At 43.4% G+C, this 18,646-nt stretch overlaps 1 protein-coding gene and 1 long non-coding RNA gene across 3 annotated transcripts in view; one reads left to right on the forward strand and one right to left on the reverse strand.

Moving 5' to 3' along the window:
- AGBL4 (AGBL carboxypeptidase 4) overlaps positions 1 to 18,646 on the forward strand; it is a 1,420,515-nt gene that overhangs the window by 1,381,526 nt on the left and 20,343 nt on the right. For both annotated transcript variants that reach the window (XM_050961715.1, XM_050961716.1), the window contains one exon: positions 15,324 to 15,420. In XM_050961715.1, coding sequence (XP_050817672.1) covers positions 15,324 to 15,420 — 97 coding nt within the window. The remainder of the gene's footprint in view (positions 1 to 15,323; positions 15,421 to 18,646) is intronic.
- Positions 5,309 to 8,587, reverse strand: LOC127055127 (uncharacterized). The gene is made up of 3 exons (XR_007775413.1): positions 8,450 to 8,587; positions 7,652 to 7,729; positions 5,309 to 7,123 (listed from the first exon to the last, which is right to left on the reverse strand). It is a non-coding gene; the product is annotated as an uncharacterized LOC127055127 (long non-coding RNA).

Consider the following 18,646-nt stretch of genomic DNA (forward strand, 5'->3'; position numbering starts at 1 on the left):
CTCCATTCTTCCCTGCTAATTGCAGTGCTTAGATTTCAATAAGCTCATTACGTTTTGTCAATATTCAGCTTTCTGGGTCGCTCACTTCAGGGAGACCGGGAACTCAAATGGAAGCTAGAGATTGGAGATGCCAGGCTCTTAGGGATCTTAGTTAGCAATGCCCCCACACTCTGATTATTCAGCACCCCGCCTTTTCTAGTGAATTATAGAGACCTCAGAGGCATGCTATGCCAAGGAAACTGGGCTCTCTCTCTGGGCCTGATCCTGTGCAGTGCTGAGCAGTTTCTTCTCCACTGACTCCCACCCCAGCACCTCTCAGAATCAGCCCCACTCCTTTTTCCTCCACCCCTTCCACCCCGTTCAGACTCATTAACCTTTTCAAAGGGGTGTGTTTGAAAGGGCGCCAGTAAGCTCTGGCAGCTCCCAATGGAGTCAGTTTGTTTGTGTGTTTGTTTGAGCTACCTTTGAAAAGCAAGGCAGAGTGCAACCGATATTTGAATTAATTGGAGAAGGCAGAACAGATTTCAGATGAAAGCAGTCCGACTCAGCACTGCCGGGTGTGGGCTTGGTTAGTCAGTTCAAGGAGAGCCTCTCTCTGTGACTGAGGACAGCACTTTCCAAGAGAAGTTTAATTTTAAATTGTAGGTCATCTTAGTGGATGAAGAGGTAGGAACAGGCATCCCGCTGGTCTCATTGGATCAGTAATGGATAGCCTAGTCCCTCGCTCTGCATTTTGGCAGTGCAAGGGGTGTGAGAACAAAGCAGATCTCCCCTTCTAGCTATTCCTCCAACACAGGGTAGTCCCCAGTAGGCATAGAGCCACCTCCTCCACCCTTGGATGAAGCATGCTCTGTTGGTTCCCTGGAGATGTTGCCAAGCTGGTGGAGTCTGGGGTAGGCCTCATGGCTGAGCTGAAGCAAAACTAGCCCCAAGAGCAGGACACTCTAGCCAGGCTCCCAGATGCTTGCCCACAAAACTCTGCTTCTTCCTTGTGGGGGCATCTGAGGATCTGGACCAAAGACTCTAAACTGCCAGTTTGAAACAAGTTTGTGAAAACATTTCCCATTCTGGGGGCCATGCAGCAAAAATTCTGGTTGCTGTGGCTCAGATGCTGCCGTTTGTATACCTGTGCAGGGAGAGGACCCAAGTTCTACCCAAAAAGCACATCTCAGTCTCAGTCCAGTTCCCAGTGGATCGGCGTCCTTGCTACAAAACCACTGCTGATACCTTACAAATGTCTTCCTGGCAGTAGAAGAGGCCCCAAGGACTGAGCTATCCTGTAGAGGAGGCCCCTCCAGGCCAGTGTTTGAGGCACAGCAAGGGGGCAGTGTATGAAAGCCTGCACTGCCATTGAACTTGTTTGGTTGATAAATACAGGGAAATAAGCTTCCTGACATCATTATTAGGAGCAGTTATTTATATTCCCACATCACCTTGGGCCTCAGTCATTGATCAGGACCCCATTGTACTATACAAAGACCTTATAGTCTAAGTATAAGACAAGTGAAAACAGATAGATACCGACAGAGGGGGAGTACAAGGAAACAATGAGGCAATATTAGTAACCATGATAGACCATGGTCTGGGCACACCAGTGTCCAACTTTCCACCAAAATTCATTAACTCCAAAAAGCATTCTTTAAAGGAAACACAGTATTTATGTCCCAGCTGCCTCTTCTCCGCTGGAATCTTGCATCCAGCACTTTTCATTCAGTCTGAACGCCCAATCCATTGCATAGGAGTTACTCACGAGTAAGGGTTAATAACAGGGCTCGTAGTTAGAAAGGACAACGTGGAGGTAAGATGATTTTTACGGTAAAGCCATAAATGAGACGCTGGATAATGACGAGTTACCAGAGAAGCCTCTGGAATTTTTTTCAGAGGCTTCTCTGGTAACTCGTCATTATCCAGCGTCTCATTTATGGCTTTACCGTAAAAATCATCTTACCTCCACGTTGTCCTTTCTAACTACAGATTGTGTTGGTTTAGAGACATCTTAGTACAAATGCCCTGTTCACAAGGGCATACACTGACTTTAAAGCCATCTCATCAGTCAATGCAGATGTCTGCTAATACCCAGAAAGCTGATTGCATTAGAAACTCCTCTTTAGGTTAAAAGGACCTGATTCTCCTCTGACTGCCACCAGTTTTACATTGGTGTAATGCCACTCCCTTCAGTGGAGATATTCCTGGTTTATACTTGTGTAAATGAGAGAACTCAGCCCACAGTCTCTAGATCTGACATTTTGTAAGGCCACATCCCCGTCTGAGTTAAATGCTCTGTGGGAAATAGCATTCACAACCTCGTAACCTTGGAGAGAGAAAGGTATAGTCCCAATGCTGCCAACACCCCTCCCCGGGGGGTATACCATAAAACTAGAGACTGGCTTTGGTAAATAGCTTTCAGGAGGCTTTTAGCGTGGGCTTTGAGATTGCAATCAGAGGAGAAGGCAGAGCAATACTATTTGTGGAGGGATATATATAATATAAAATCACCTTATCGCTGCATTACAGCTTACATGTAAAACAAAGGGAAAATCAAAGGTTTCAGAAAATGCTAAATTTATCTGGAAATGGGACTTGTCATATAACGTGAGGCAATTTCTGTGGGGCAAAATGGATTTGTAAAATGTTTTTACTCTTCCCTCACTCAGGCAAACTCACAGTGGCTTCAGTACTAGAAATAACACCCGTGATTTGCTTCTCCACTTCCCCAGTGTAATCTGGAGTAACTCCACTGACATTGGTGGTGTTACACTGTTGTAAATCACTCTGTCTGGAGTGCCTTTGCTTTGAGGCTGACAGTCCATTGCCGTGCCCCCTGTGCTGTCATTTATACCCATGCAGAGAGGATGTAAAGTGCTGCTGAATCATAATCACTGGCAACGGTGGAAGGACTGTACAAGATGCAGCTCAGCGGAGAATCCAGCCCTTGTCCGTGCTGCCTGTCATCCCACAGGATCTCGGAGCACTTCTGGAACTATACACCAAGATTCCTTTTATCCGTCACTGAAATGCAGCCACCTCTTGGCTGGAATGTGGCAACAGTGATTGGCTTGAAGGTTTACATGTCATTCCCCCCGACATCCATCTAATTTTATCCTTTCCTCTTTAACAGCCCCTGGAAGCTTCGTTTTCCCAAGACATTGATAGAATCACTGCAATGGGTCCCACATAATAATTATTTAATGTTTTTTAAAGAAAAAGGAATTATTCATTGTTTTTTTATGTGTTTATCTTTTAATATGCGTTTTATTACATTGGCTTTGCTTTCATTCTTTCGTGCAGTACAGTGAGCAGTTTGATGGTGGGGACCAAGTCAGATATATATCCCCTGCCTTGCCGCTGCCAACGTTGAGCCAACCTGAGGCGTCCTCTCCAACCTGCTCGCGTGGGGACAGCCTGAGCCCCCCTGCCACCTGTCCATGTGGGGATGCCCCACTCGCCTGCATGGGGCCAACTGGAGGACCCCCCCCTCTTGTGGCCTGTTCACCCAGGGTCAGCCCGAGCCCTCTTGATGCCCACCTAGGGCCGGTCCAAGGACCTCGCTACCCGAGACCGGCCTGCGGCCCCACTCTAAATCCTGAGCTTGAGGCCAGCCCAAGATTCCCTGCCGCATGCCTGTGCAGGGTTGGCCCTGGCCCAGCCCCACCTGCTCTCCTAAGCCCTCCCTCCTGTGCAGGGCTGATGTTGCTGCTTGGCCTTCCCTGCCCCCCTGCATGTTTCTCTGCACCCTGCTGGGGGTCGCACCCCACTTTTTTGGCAAAACTGGGCATTTGTCCCTTTTGCTCTTGCCAACTGATGGTCAATGGAACCTTTCCACTGATACTCAGTTAGTAAATGGGACAAATGCACAGTTTTGCCAAAAAAAAGTCAGGATGGCCAGGACAGGGCTTTAAAAAGGGACTGTTCTGGCCAAAACAGGACATATGGTCACCCTAAACTGAGGAGACAATGGTAATGAGATTGTTTTTCTCATTTTTTTATTCCTTCTCCCGCAAAATAAAGTTTTCTTTCCCTTTGTTCTCATCTTTATGGCCGACTGCTCCAGCCTCTTCATAAAACCTTCAATCTTTTCAAAAGGCGGCTTGTTTTAATTGAGAATTTGCAATCAATGTATTTCCCCTCCCCCTCCAAACAGGCTCATTTGCGGTAAATAACCTGTAGCCAGGGTTTCTGCACTAAAGAAATAAATAAATCCGAATTTGCTGCATCATGCCTAATTTCTGGGCTTTAAATCACAGCGTTTTGTTCTGTGCTCCACCAAAATGGTGAACACACTGAAGCATGATTATTACTTAGAGACTGTAAGTCGTGTTAAAGATACAGCATCCTTTTCCTCTGAAGAAACGCTCTGAAAGGTGAATGCTGCTGGCAGCGGCTGGTTCCGGAGGACAAACTCGCTTCCTGTGCTTTGTGCCCACTGCAAGTGCTGATGTGACTTTGGTGCTGAAGGCCAGTTCCAAAACCCCTTTAAGTCAGTGGGAACCTTTCCATTGACTTTGATGGATTTTGGATCAGAGCCTTAGATAGTAAACTTCTCATGGCTTAACCCAGCAAATGACCGTTTCTCTGTATCCTTTTCAGGTCTGTGGCACCAGTCTGATTTTATTGAGGCAATTTCATAGATTAATGGATTTTAAAGCCAAATGGGACCATTATGATCGTATAGTTTCTCCTCCTGCATAACACAGGCCATAGGACTCTGCTATATTAATTCCTGCTTCAAGTCCAATAGCTCTGGTTGAACTGGAGCACAATTTTTTAGAAAAATATTTGATCTTGATTTTAAAATTTCCCATGATGGAGAATCAGCCAGAATCCTAGGTAAATTGTTCCAATGGTTAATTAGCCTCACTGTGAAAACTTTAGGCCTTATTTCTAGTCTGAATTTGTCTAGCATCAACTTCCAGCCATTGGATGTTGTTGTATTAGGGTTGTCAGCCCTCCAGGATTGCCCTGGAGTCTCCAGGAATTAAAGATTAAGGTTTAATTAAAGATTATGTTGTGTGATGAAACCTTTAGGAATATGTCCAACCAAAGTTGGCAACCCTAATCTTCTTTATTATCAAATTCATGTTTCCTATGCACGGGCTTAGAGATGGTGACCATCCCTTAACCACCTGTCTGTTATGCTAAATAATAATAAAACTAATTTCTAGTTTTTTTTTATCAGTGGATCTCAAAGCACTTTACAAAGGAGGTCAGTATCATTATTCCCATTTTACAGATGGAGAAATTTAGCTCGTTAAGTCGATCATTTTAAGGCAGGTTTTCCCAACCCTTTAATCATTCTCATGGCTCTTAGAATCATAGGACTGGAAGGGACTTTGAGAGGTCGTCTAGTCCAGTCCCCTGCACTCATGTCAGGACTAAGTATTATCTAGACCATTCCTGACAGGTCCTTGTCTAACCTACTCTTAAAAATCTCCAATGATGGAGATTCCACAACCTCCCTAGGCAATTTATTCCAGTGCTTAACCTCCCTGACAGGAAGTATTTCCTAATGTCCAATCTAAACCTCCCTTGCTGCAACTTATACCCATTGGCTCTTGTCCTGTCCTCAGAGGTTAAGAAGAACAATTCTTCTCCCTCCTTGTAACAATCTTTTATGTACTTGAAAACTGTTATCTTGTCCCCTCTCAGTCTTCTCTTTTCCAGATTAAACAAACCCAATTTTTTCAAGCTTTCCTCACAGGTCGTCTCTGAATCCCTCCAGTTTATCAGCATTCTTTTTGAATAGTGAGCACCAGAACTGGAATCAGTAGTTGTCTTCCACTCTTTCAGGTGAAAGCTTTAAAGCTAGGCTGCTCAGAGTCACACACAAGGGCAGGAGAGAGGGCACTGGAAGCCCTCTGCATTGTCATATGCACTTAGGCCAGGGTATCCATGGTCCCAATGTTTGCACTTGAGCACAAGTTGCAGAGAAATATCAGGGAGCTTAGCTGGGCCCCACCCTGGATGGAGTTCTGAGGCAGGCACTGTGTGGGAAGCGTGACCTCGAAATGGTCTGAGATTCATTTTGATTAAAGAGACTAAATCCCTGTCCTTGCAGAGCATGCTTCGTCCTGGGCCCAGGAGGCATTCTGATTGCCTCTGCACTGCCGAGGAAGTGCATCTGGGCACTGTCACTAACGGCCTGCACCTTCACACCTGCTCTCCCCTGCCCCAAGCATCCCTTAGCTACCATCACCACAGCTGGCACTCAGAGAAAGAACTTAGCCTGGAAAATGATGAGTGAGTTTCAGATGGTTCAGTGCTGGTTCTCGTAGACACACTCCCAACCCTATTAAGGGTCTGAAGGCTCTCATTGACATCAGCGGTCTTTAGATCAAGCCTTTAATCCTTTTTCTTGCCCCATTCCTAAACTCCAAATTCCCAATTACTGACCCTCCAACAAATTCCTTATCATAAGGGGACAGTGAGGTGAGCCATATGCCTAGCATTCTCTCTTCTGCGGGTCCTACCCTGTAGCTGGCTCAGAGGCTATCCAGAATGCAGTCAACAATTCAGGATTTATCATCTTCCTCCCCAAACTAATTCATTTGTTCCTAATAGCCACAATTGCTTGGATCATTGTGCATCTCAATCTCTCTCCTATTTTTAGCTTGAAAACGAAATGTATCCAAGAGGCCTTTTAAAAATACCTTCCCCCCCACACCACACACACATATTTCTTATTCTTCTTGGGCTCACTCTTGTCAGTGCTAGTACTTATTCCCTGTCCCGAAACACAAGCTGCAGGGAGGGAAAGAAAGAGTCAATTTTTTCCTATGTTCCACAGTGCTCAATTATGACTTTTGACTCTTTGATCTCCCAGCGATTCTGAGCTGTGAAATTGTTTTTGGTGTGTTGGCCAGTAGCAGTGGTTCTGCTGTCAAGCATGCAGCTGATTTCACTTGGACTACAATGAGCATTATTTGTCAAACACAAGTGAGGAATGTCTAACAAGAATGCAGTAGCATACTGCAAAGTGTGTAAGGTGTAATCAGGGATGGACCAATTGCATCTTGAAAAAGATCAAAATGTGGTTTTCCGTTGGTGTTCATTTGCTGCTCTGTACTTTGGGATTCCACTTGGAGCTGGAAATTGTTGTTCCATTCTTCTTGCATTTCCAACCTAACTGGAAGTAGGAAATAAAACAACTGTTAAAGCCTCCAGTTTTCTTGCCACTCCTTCCCCAGGGTATTTAAGAACACTGGTCATGAAGAGAAGAAAATTGCCAAAGTGGAATTTTCACATAAACTGCTTACTCCCCCGACCCTTCCTTCTGTGTATCAAACAAACTCAGCTCTGTAATTTTCAGTAACTGTGTGAAGAGCCGAGATCAGCTATCGCACAAGGGTTTCTTTCCAGATTTGGAAAGTGATATGAGTTAAACAATACAAAGATCGGAAATATTTCAAATAACTGGAATGGACTTACCCTAGTATCTCCTGGTACTGTATAAGAACACATTCCCAGAGTTTAATGCGAGTTCATCTCCTCAGCCTGTGTACAGTGGGCCAAATTCATTCTTGGTTAACTAATGAAGTTGCAGTGTTCTGGTTTTAGCCAGCTTGCTTAAAACTATAATGTGTATCAGTTTCTAGAGGGAAGTTGGAGCAACATGCATTATAAGAAATTAAAATTCAATGGTGCTAATACTCACCCTCTTTTTATGGTGGTTAATATGCAGTTGAAGGTGTGGTTCCTACCTGGGTCCCTCAGATAAACCTCCCTGAGGAACCTGCATGCAAGATGGAGGAAACATTTTCTCATTTGTTCTGATACTGTAGGCCTTATTAGCATTGATAATAAGGCCCCTTTATGCCATTGGGACAGTGTATAGGAGTCTTAAACTGATCAGAAATAAAACTGGATGATATTTTTCATCGACCAATAGTCAATTAACTTAAAAGTGCAATTTTTGAGGTACTGAAATTGGTCACAAATTCGGTGAATAATTTCAGCTGAAAAATTTTGGAAATGTTGAAACCTTTTGTTTGCACTTTTTCAAAACCCAACATTTTTGATAATTTGTTTCAAAACAGTATTTTTGAAGCTAAATGTTATTTATGAATCAATATGCAAAACCTCAACCAAAACAAATGTTTTTTTTGTTTTGGTGAGAAAAATGAAAAACAAAAACAAAAAATCCAATTTCAGTTTGAAACAAATGATTCTTTTTTCGGATTTTTCAGTTCAACCACCAAACTGAAAAAAACAATTGTTTGCTCAGCTCTGGGTGTAAATATAACTTGCATAGTCAGATCAGTTTAGAGGGGCATTAGTGTTTATGAGAAATCAGGTCCTGTGTATATAGAGTATTTCTGCAAAATCATTCTCCTTTCGATCAATCACATGTGGAGTCAGATGTCAAACTATCTAGTCACCGTGTTGTGCATCCAGTATTATTGTGGCTGTATTTGCATTTATTTATTTACATACTGATTTAAGCGTTACTCACTCACTTTATGTACATGGTAACGATTCTGTAATTCATAAGCACTAGGGATTTTCCTTAGGAGAAAAATACATGTTGTTGGATTGTGCATAATTCCTGCCTATACGCTGAGAAGGCAAAGGTCAGCCAGGAATCGCTGAGGAAACACATCTGAGGAATAACAAAGAAGAACCAAATTTGCCATTCTGTTATGTTTTCATGAGCCTCTGTGCTTTCAGGCCCTGACTGGAACCAGAGACAGAGGACATGGAAATATACCTATTGTGATATCATGTATTGGAATACTGGGAGACAGCCAGCTCTTCTGATATGTCCAGATGGACCAGATGCAGGAAGTTCATAGATTCATAGAATTTAAAGCTAGAACGGACCATTATGATCATCTAGTCAGACCTCCTGCATAATAACACAGGCCAGAGAACCTTACCCAGTAATTCTCACATCTTGTGGCTGAGGTAGACCATATCTCTTAGAGAGACATCCAGCCTTGGTTTAAAGTGCCATAACTCTGACCAGAAAGCCTGTTTGAGATATGCAGACCCAGGAGGTTCAGATATTCAATCATCTGAGGCTTTCAGGGTGCTTTCCCTGACCTAAGAATACAGGCCTGTTCCCACTGATCAATGGGAGTTTTGCCATAAGCATCAATGGGAAGAAGCTAGGCCTCAAAACCTCTGACCTTTTAGCAAGTTACCCCATTGCTAATGATTTCTGTGTATTAGATTTAAATGTATTTCTGGATACACTAGAACATGCATAAGCCTATGATCAGCCCAGGGCCGTAGCAACAAAGAACGTGGCCCCCTCCGAACATATGTCCGGGGCCCCTTACAATGCAGAAACGATAAAAAACTAAACAACTAAATTAATAACATTTATCCGCTGACCGCCATTTTGAACGCAAATACACATTCTTTGAATGGGTCCAACTAAAATTCGAAACTGACCGACAGACAACTGATGTAGCCAATAGCATTATGATGCATCATAATGACTTCACGGTTTTGTCAGTAAAACCGACATGGATTGTGCAATAGCATCAATAAATGTCACTTACCTAGTTATACCTTACATTTTTTTTTGCCACTTTTAGGGGCCCCCTTCCTTGCGGGGCCCCCTCCGGTCAGAGGGTACGGAGGGCGCTCGCTACGTCTCTGGATCAGCCACAGTTTTTATGCATCTCAGAAGTAGCTTTTTGCGAGGAAGGATGTATTGTTTTGCCCAGAAAATCAGCACTCGCTGTTCAGCTTTGCACAGGTATGCGTGTTACATGGTGATGGCTCGAAAAGAAAAGCTCCCAGGACACCATCTCTCCAAAAACTCCCATTCTTTGTCACTGTTATCATTGTATCTACCCTGACTGTTATGCTCGCAATCAGATCAGACCACGGCAACACTGAAGCTCCATGGAAACAACAGGATCGAACAACTGAAAGGAGGAGAAAATAGTGCTAATTAATTATAACCCCAGGGCTGATCCACCCTAGCATGATATAATGCTGTGGTTTAAAGCCAGTTAGTGCCATTTCCAATAAGCATCCTCATTCAGAACGGCAGTTAGAAGTGGCTTCTATCCATTGATGGGAGTGCTTCTAAATGTACAGGAAATCATCATCCATATCTCCTGGGATAATAGGGAGCTGACAATACACTCGCTGCCCACCAAGCAAAAAATGTCTTCCTCTTTTCATAAACAATTTGATTTTTGTTGTGGTGGCTTGAGACTTGCTGGAGAATTCAGTGTTGTCTGATAGAAAGAAACCTCTGATTTCTAATTTGAGCTATTACAAAGATTTAATCTTTCTTTGTGCATCTCATTTTTCTTTCCTTTTGTGCCCCTTCCCTTTCTTTAGGGTAACTTAGATGTGTTTGCCTAAACCAAAGGCGTACGCAGGTCTGGTAAGTGGTGCCTCTGGACTGGAAGGTCAGTGTTTTAAATCCTGCTGAGGACTAAACTTGGATGAATTCCATAAACTAATAATCCAGCACAATGTTTCAAACTGATGGAGGTGCTGTCCTCTAGATGAGACATAAAAACAGAACTGTGATCTGCTTGGCAGAGACCCCACAGGTCTTATCAAAGACGAACAGGGGCTGCTAACTGATTTGCCCTTGTCAAATCCTCCTCGTCACCAAAGCTTCGCTTCCTGGTCCAAAGAAATGACATCGGACCTTATAAAAATGAGATGCAAACTTGAAGGAGCCGTCCTGCTTCTAATTATTTAAAGCAGTTTGCTGTGCTTCGTGACAGGGGAAAGAAAGAGAATCCACACCCTGGGAAATAGAATGACCCTGAATTTCTAAAAGCAAAACAAAAGCTGATGGATGGTGCCACCGCGCTCTGCAGTAGTGACATTATTAAATGATTAGTGAGCTATTAAAGCTGCAACACTTAGTTTCTCCACTAATGACTTGTACTGCTAACTGGGCTCCAAATGGAGATTTTTATTGCGTCCTGATGCAGACAGAATACTGGGGGCTGTGATTGCTGTGAATCGTTCTATGCAGGCAGGCGCACAATCGGAGGAGCAAATCTTGATTGAAAACTAGTAATGGATGACTGCCTCAGTTGCCTCGCTTTTCCAATAGTAGGTGCCTTAGAAATGTGAATAATAATAAATAGTAAGAAGTCTGGGGCGTTCGACTTGGTTCGGATGAGGATCCAAAAGTTTATGTCCTTATCTGACCACCTTGCATGTGCAAAATTTGGCAGTTAATGTGCAAGAACAGACCCTCTCCTGTACTTTCCCAAACATGCTGCTTCCCTTCAGGCTGGGCATACTCTGACAACAGTCTTTCTTATGGTAGGGTTTGTTTTGCACTCAGTTTCTAGTCCCAGTCAGAACGAGAGAGTGCAGAGGTGAGCAAAACTGAAGGGTATCATAGTAGCATAAGGGTAGTTAAGCTCCGGAATGGACTTCTAAAGGAGGCTGTGGAAGCCCCATCATTGAAGGTTTGTAAAAACAGGTTTGAAACACCTGCCAGGGATGGTCTAGGTTTACTTGGTCCTGCCGCAGCACAGGGGGCTGGACTTGATGACTTCTCAATGTCCCTTCCGGCCTGACTTGTCTGTGATTCTGTGTGGTAGAGGGTGGAGGTTCATCCAGATGTTTTTGAACATCAGAAAAGATCTGGGTTTGGTTTTGTTTGAGTACAGGTGCCTTCAGTTCAATTCTTGTTATAGGCAAACTGCATGACCCACCTCTGCCAAAAACGGAGGGGTTAATTCTCCTCACCCTTGCAGTGGTTTCACTCTAGTGTGCTCCTGCTGTGCAGTGGGGTGAGAACAGACTCCAGCCCCTCATTGCTTTCTGGTCTAAACAAATGCCATCACTTTGCTTTAGCTTTCCTCAAAAAGGTCTTATCACACACACATACACACTATGAACTAATTGGGTTATTTTCCTACAGGCTGGGCAGGGGGACAGAGTGAGACATTGTTACTGCTATTTTTGTTTTTACATATTTGCTCAGATAATATGTTGATGGAGGTCATATAAGTACCTAAGTAGAAAGATCTAGTCTGTCAACGATGTGACCATCAAACAAGGCAGGGACTGGGTGACTCGATACTGGTATAGAATCTACAGCTTTTCACTTCTAGCTTGCTGGTTTGAATCCAGATAGGTCATTAGTGATTTGAGGTTGTCCCCATTTGATAGCTATTCAGTGGTCTATTGGCAATATCCTGGACAAACCTTATGGAATTAAGAAAAACTTTATTAAGTTAAACTTTACTAAATTAGGTTTAATATCTTTGGAGTCTATTGTATCAAGAATGCAGTTGTTTAGGTGTTGTAGGATTGTTTGTAACTTTTTACCTTAAGAATAAAATAGACTTGCAGAGGAAGTGCTGTATGGTTACTTGTAACTGATACCAATTACACTGTGTACTCTCTCTGCGGGGAGAAGCAAGCAGGCCTGTTTAGGCAGACTGTCTTTTGCAGGGAAAATCAGTTTAATCATGGAACTGTGCAGCCTACAAATACCCTGGTCAGGAGGGAGACAGACACATGTGTCTACCTCAGAGAGGTAACGGCAAGGGAACCAGGAGTGGGCGTTCTTGCTGTACTGTACAAGGGAATGCAGGTGCAGTTGCCCTGAACTGTGACAGTTTCTATAGGGAATGTGTTTGCAAGTCTCAGTCCAGTATCCATGCCACTAAGTTGGCAGCCTTAGCAAAGACATAGAAGCCTGTATGGGGCATGGAGACTGACAAGAGGCAGCTGTGAAAATGGACCTCTCCATTGAAACACGATGGAGGGGTATCATGGAGAAGCTAGCATGATGGTTGCCTAGGCTGCACCTGTTCTGTAGGTGTAAACAGAGGGCTTCCCTCCCCAGGGCTGTCAGTCTGGCACTTCCCACCACCACAGCTCCTACAACAAAGAAAGACAAAGAGGAGGACGGTAGGTGCTGATTCTAGCAGAGGAATCTAAAGACATTAGCCCTGACAAAATGTCCAGGAGACTTTACTGGGCCCAGTTATTGCTCAGTGTTTTTAATGTGCTAGGCAAAATGAAAGAAAGCATAAAATCAAGCCATAAATGTTTAACAGCCCTCTCTTCTTCTTTCTCCAGCTACTTGGAACCCATAAACTTTGCTGCTGCTTTGAGTTCAGCATCTGCAGAATCTTAAAAAACAAACAAACAACCATCCCCAAATTCCAGCTACAATGACAAAATTCTTTCCAAGAGATGCTGCCTCTATGGAGTGATAGGATCTTCTGACTCTCTAACGTCACACTTCCATGCACATACAGGCAGTAGCCCTGTAATATGTAGCCAGAATGCAAGGAAACTAACCTTATACTGCAGCTATGCGAATTTTCTCCTAGGTTGACTATTACACGCATAGGTAACGCCCCCACATCCCATGCATACTCCCAGATTTATACTGTGCATATAAATAGTTCTGATTGTCCTGAGTGGTATAACAGAGCCCATAGGATAGACAGTATAGATGTCAACAGCTTGTGAAGTGGTAGGATGAACATCAGCATTAAAGTCCTATTGGGGAAGCCTTTTGAAACAGACTTTCAATAGAAGTAGTGGAGCCACTTAAAACAATACTAGGCAAAGCACTGAAAACTATATAGGAGGGACCCTATCCAGGATTGGCCAGACTGCAATTCTGAACAGTCATCAAGGGTCATCTACCACAGCTAGACCTTAGCTAATTTACCAAGCCTCTTAGGGTCACATCTGTTTATAACATTTTCCAGCTTCCAGTCACACAGTCAAAACTTTCGACTATTCCAAGTTGGTCTTTTTCCCTTTCTGGAAAAAAAAAATGAACAGGGTTCTGATCAGGCTGCATGAACCCGATTTCTAAATCTCATTTGTTCTGATATCCTAATGTGAGTGGGTGGATAAGAAAAGCTTCATTTAGAAACTGGCATCTTTATGCAAGTGGCTTAAAACCCTCTGACATGTTGCAATTCCAGAATTTCTTTCTAATGGAAGCACCAGCAGCTAATTGATATAATTTTACAAAATAAAACAGAAATAGATTGATTTTCCTAAACTGGCAGAGGAAGATGGCACAGAGCAGCTAAAATGGAAGGAGTGTTGTGGTCCATTTAGATTCACCAGGTTCTGTACAGTGAGGTTCCCAACTCATATACTGTGTAACTGCCACTGCAACAGTGGTTATTGGCACTGGCCAATGGACACCTTGAAAAATACTGCAGAGTAGAATTTAGATTTTTTTTTATATGTAGTGTTTTGGCTTTGATTATCGTCAAGTGCTCGTTGGATACTAGCAGTTCATGACTGCATAGGCAAACATAGCAGTCTTTATGTCTTCAGTCAAATCTCACATGGCAGAGCCATCGATGGTGAAACCTGTTTAATTCATAATGGGTGAAATTTACCCAGTGTTGAAGGCAAGCCCAGAGAATTGCATAGGCCTTGTGTGGGCCCTCAGCACAGGGATGCATTTCACTCAATGCAAACATTGTCCAGCACAACAGTGTTCCCGTTTGTTTGTGGGGTTTTTTGAAAATGACCCTGGATTGTTTAATTTCCACCAAATCAATCACATTAGTGAAGCCTCAGAGCAGTCGCCTTGCTGTAACATCTCAGCAAGATGAACAGGACCTCTGATAGCGCAGTGTCTACTTAGTACTGAATGTTAAGGTTGGCATTCACTGAAATTCCTGGTGATTAGAGACAGAGTAGGCCTGACAGGTAATTTTGTGCAATGCCCTCCCCCTTCACAGTTCCAAGGATTAGTCTCTAGTGTGTACCTCCCAGTTCTGTTTTTAAATCCAAGTCTCTAGGTCAGGAATTACACCACAGAACCAAAGTACAGTAGCTCCTTCCTAGGTCAGCAGGTGTGTGCAGCTCAAGATGAGCCCAAGCCAGTGTTTCAGCTCTGAACTTTGAGGTTGCATTCTGAACCATTTAGAGTTCATGCCATGAAATTCTAGATCTCAGCTCCTGGAGGCAAGTGCAGTACTGCTGAGATGCTGGCCATTTTCCCACAGGAAGATACCCTGGACAAGAAGAAGCAAGTTAATGTGCACCGTGCCTGATTAAACTTCTTGGGTATTTACTTTCCCTCATGAGAGATGAAAGTATGCTGAGATCCCAGTGACATTCGCAAAGTACATCAGAGGGGCCTGTTTCTTTCCCTTTATGATTTCATGCAACCTATATTCTGCCCATGAAAACGAGAAGCAAACCAGAAGACACTCACTTTTAGCTGCTGACATAAGTTATTTTTTTGACCCTGCCCTGAAGCTTTTGGCATTGTAGGATGGTTAATGTAAAACTTGTTCATGCATCAAACAACAGTAATTTACCTTTAAACTCTGCTTGTTTCCCCTCATCCCCAAGTCCTTTTCAAAGAAGTTCCTTAACTAAAAACTCAGATATGAAGTTAGGGAGAAATGTGGCCAGAACATTCTTGGATTACTACCGGCTAAACACGATATCAGAGAGACCACTGGCACCTATCCCCAACACACGGTAGGTCAGAAAGCAATCTCAGTTCTTTTTATGTTTGTTTCTCAGGACTACGTTTTTAATACCCATCCTGACTACACTTTGCTAGTAGCTACAGGATTGTGGCTTTCTAATAAGTTTGTTGTTCTAATTCTTTTCTTATGTTATTGACATTTCTTTCTAAACCAAGCAGTTACGATCTGAAAAATACCTGGGGTATGCCTAAAATATTATTCCAGGGATTTTGGAGATATCACACTTGCATTCTTCTCTCCTGCTAGCTGTACACCAAACTACAGCGTCTTCAATGGATGTATTCCTAATTTACACCAGTGTAAGAGAGGAGAGAGTCAGACCTGCTGTATTTTAAATACCTTTCATTCTGGAAGTGAAATCTTGCGTGCTCGGGGGAAACGGCTCTGTTTCTCTTCAGACCAAGTCTGGCACCAGCAGTAGTGTGATAGATTCCACACACCACCCTGCCAATGAGCCTCCGCCCTGAACAAAGGGATCACTTCGAACAGGGAGAGAGCAGCTAACGCTTCAGGTCCACTTGACGCTCAGCTTCTCTGCTGAAGCAGGCGGCTAATCTGATAACTGTGAACAGTCCCTGGGGTTAGTCACATGTGCAAAATTAAGCATGTGTATATTTATGGTGCCTCAGCCGTCAGGACCAGTTGTAATGGCCATTGTGATGCAGATAGGAAATGGGGTTAAACCACCTTACAAGGGAGCGTGAACTAAAGAGGACATGAGCAGAGCATTTCAAGTTCCCAGTTTCTCATCTCCACTCTGGCACTGGCCTGCTACATAGCCTGGGGCAATTCACCTCACCTTTCTGTGCCTCGGGGTACATATGCACTTAGGATTTACACCTTCAGCTCTATCTCAAGGAGCCATAACAGCGCTAGCTTCTACTGAGATAGCTCGCTAAAAATATTGTGTAGCCGTGATGGTATGATATCCAAGAAGAGCTAGCTTCCCTGAATACGATCCCATTCAAGAATTAGGCATGTACCAGGAGCAGCTAGCCCTTCCGACGGCTCACACTGCTGTGATTACACTTCTGTTTTTAGAGCACTAGCTCAAACAGAGCCAGCACAGTTATGTCTCTTTGAGCTGGGAATTACACCCACAGTCTGAAGTGTAGAAATACACACAGTTTCACTGTCTGTGAAGCAAGGATAATAGCCCTGAGCTCTCCGGGGAGGATTATAATAAATACAATGCTTTGAACACACAAAGCACTGTGAAAAGTTACAAGCAGACCAAGCAGGACTGGCATTTCCATTTCCTAGGAATGTCTGGAATTTTGACATTTGCTTTCATTCTTATTTGGAGAAAAACTAAAGAATTTGGAAATTTTTGGCCAAATTAAATTTTTCAGAAAAAAATTATCTCTGAGTCAATCCAAATATTTCAGTGCTGACATTTTAATTTTGTTTTTAAATTTATTTTATACATATAATATGAAATATCAAACTGAAATCTTCTATTCCCACAAGGCCAAGACTTGGTTTTGATTTGTTTTGTAATGAGGTTTCTGCAGGAACGTGCGTCAGTTGAGAAAAGTCGCCATTTTCTGAGGGAAAAATGTCCGGACAGAAAATGTTTGACCAGCTCTAGTGACAGTGCTAACAGAAGCATTATAATCTCATCAGGCATCCATGCCCATCTTCATAGAGACAGATAAACCAGAAGGGAAATATATACATGTATGTAATAATTTTGCACAGTGTCAATGTCTTTTGTTACCCCCGCAACTCTCTACTGGGGGTGGAGGGAGGATTCTTTTGTCTAGACTACTATCGCATACTACAGTAAATTTCTACATATTGGTTAATACTCATCCCAAAGACGAAGTATGTTTAGGGAATAGATTTTAAGTGATCCATGTTGTTAATGTCCTGATATCTCAGTAAATATATCAGATTCTCCCAGTAAGTAGACAAATGCCTTTTCTATCTGTGTCATGGGCTTATTTACATAACATATGATCATAGCTCTTTTGTGCATGTGTGTGTGTATACAGGGCCGTCTTTAGGCATATGCAGCATACGCAGCTCTGTAGGGCACCCAAAAATTTGGGGCACCATCGAGACCATAGGTGCCAATTTATCATCTTGCTGAGGGGTGCTCAACCCCCACCTCTGCTCCGGGCCCCGCCGACCACTCCACCTCTTCCCACCCCTGCTCCACCTCTGCCCCACCTCTTCCCCTCCTCCTCCCTTGAGCATGCCCCATCCCCACTCCTCCCTCTCTCTCACGGAGCTTGAATGCCACAAATCAGCTGTTCCCAGCACTCCAGAAGCGCTGGGAGGGTGGGGGAGGAGTTGGTAAGCATGGGGCTGCCAGAGCACGAGAGGGGGAGAGACAGAGAGGGGAGCTTGGCTCCAGTGGGTGCTCTGCATTCACTAAATTTTCCCCATGTGTACTCCAGCCCTGAAGCGCCCATCCACAGACTCTGCGCCTATGAGTGGGACAGCAAGTAAGAGCAGGATGGCTCCCGCACACCCAGGGTGCACTGCAGTCTCCTTACTAGGCAGAAAGGAGAGGGTCTGAGAGTCAGGTCTCTGCTGGGAACCGTGACTCTCCACATCATTCTGTGAATAAATCAGAATTTTTTTTACAACGCTACTTTTTAGTGCAAGTACAGTCCATCAGCATTATAGTGTGCTTCATTTGTTTAAACTGGTTTTAATAAAGTACATGTGGCAAGTTTTCCAATACTGTAAACTTATGTTTGTGTTGCTAAGAGCAAGTCGGGCATAGGGGCACCAGTTTAACAATGCTGTGTAGGACCCTATAAATCCTAAGGACAGCACGCACGCACGCACGCACACACACACACACACACACACACACAACCAGAGGTGAATGAAATGAAGTATTTCTTTGAAGCTGTCATGTTAACTGGAAACTTGTTCAAGGAGAAAGTCCTAGAGCTAACTACTGGGAAGAGAGTTTTGAGGCTTTAATTATGCCTTGGCTCAGAAATGACAAAAGAAATGGATCTGAATATATAAAATGGTACCAAATATCTATGTAATCAGGGCTAATTATATGGCACAGATATTCACTTGCACCAGGACACGTTTTGACTACAGTTTATGAAAATACATTATAACATTATCAGTTCTCCATATTCATGAAAGGAAGGTGGCAAAAAGTTAATAAATATGTGAAAGGAAACTAATTGGATCCTTTGTGCCAGCAACTATACATGAAACAATTGTTGTTTGAGGGAATT

This window comes from Gopherus flavomarginatus, chromosome 7 (genome assembly GCF_025201925.1).
Source record: "Gopherus flavomarginatus isolate rGopFla2 chromosome 7, rGopFla2.mat.asm, whole genome shotgun sequence".
Lineage (NCBI taxonomy): Eukaryota > Metazoa > Chordata > Testudines > Testudinidae > Gopherus > Gopherus flavomarginatus.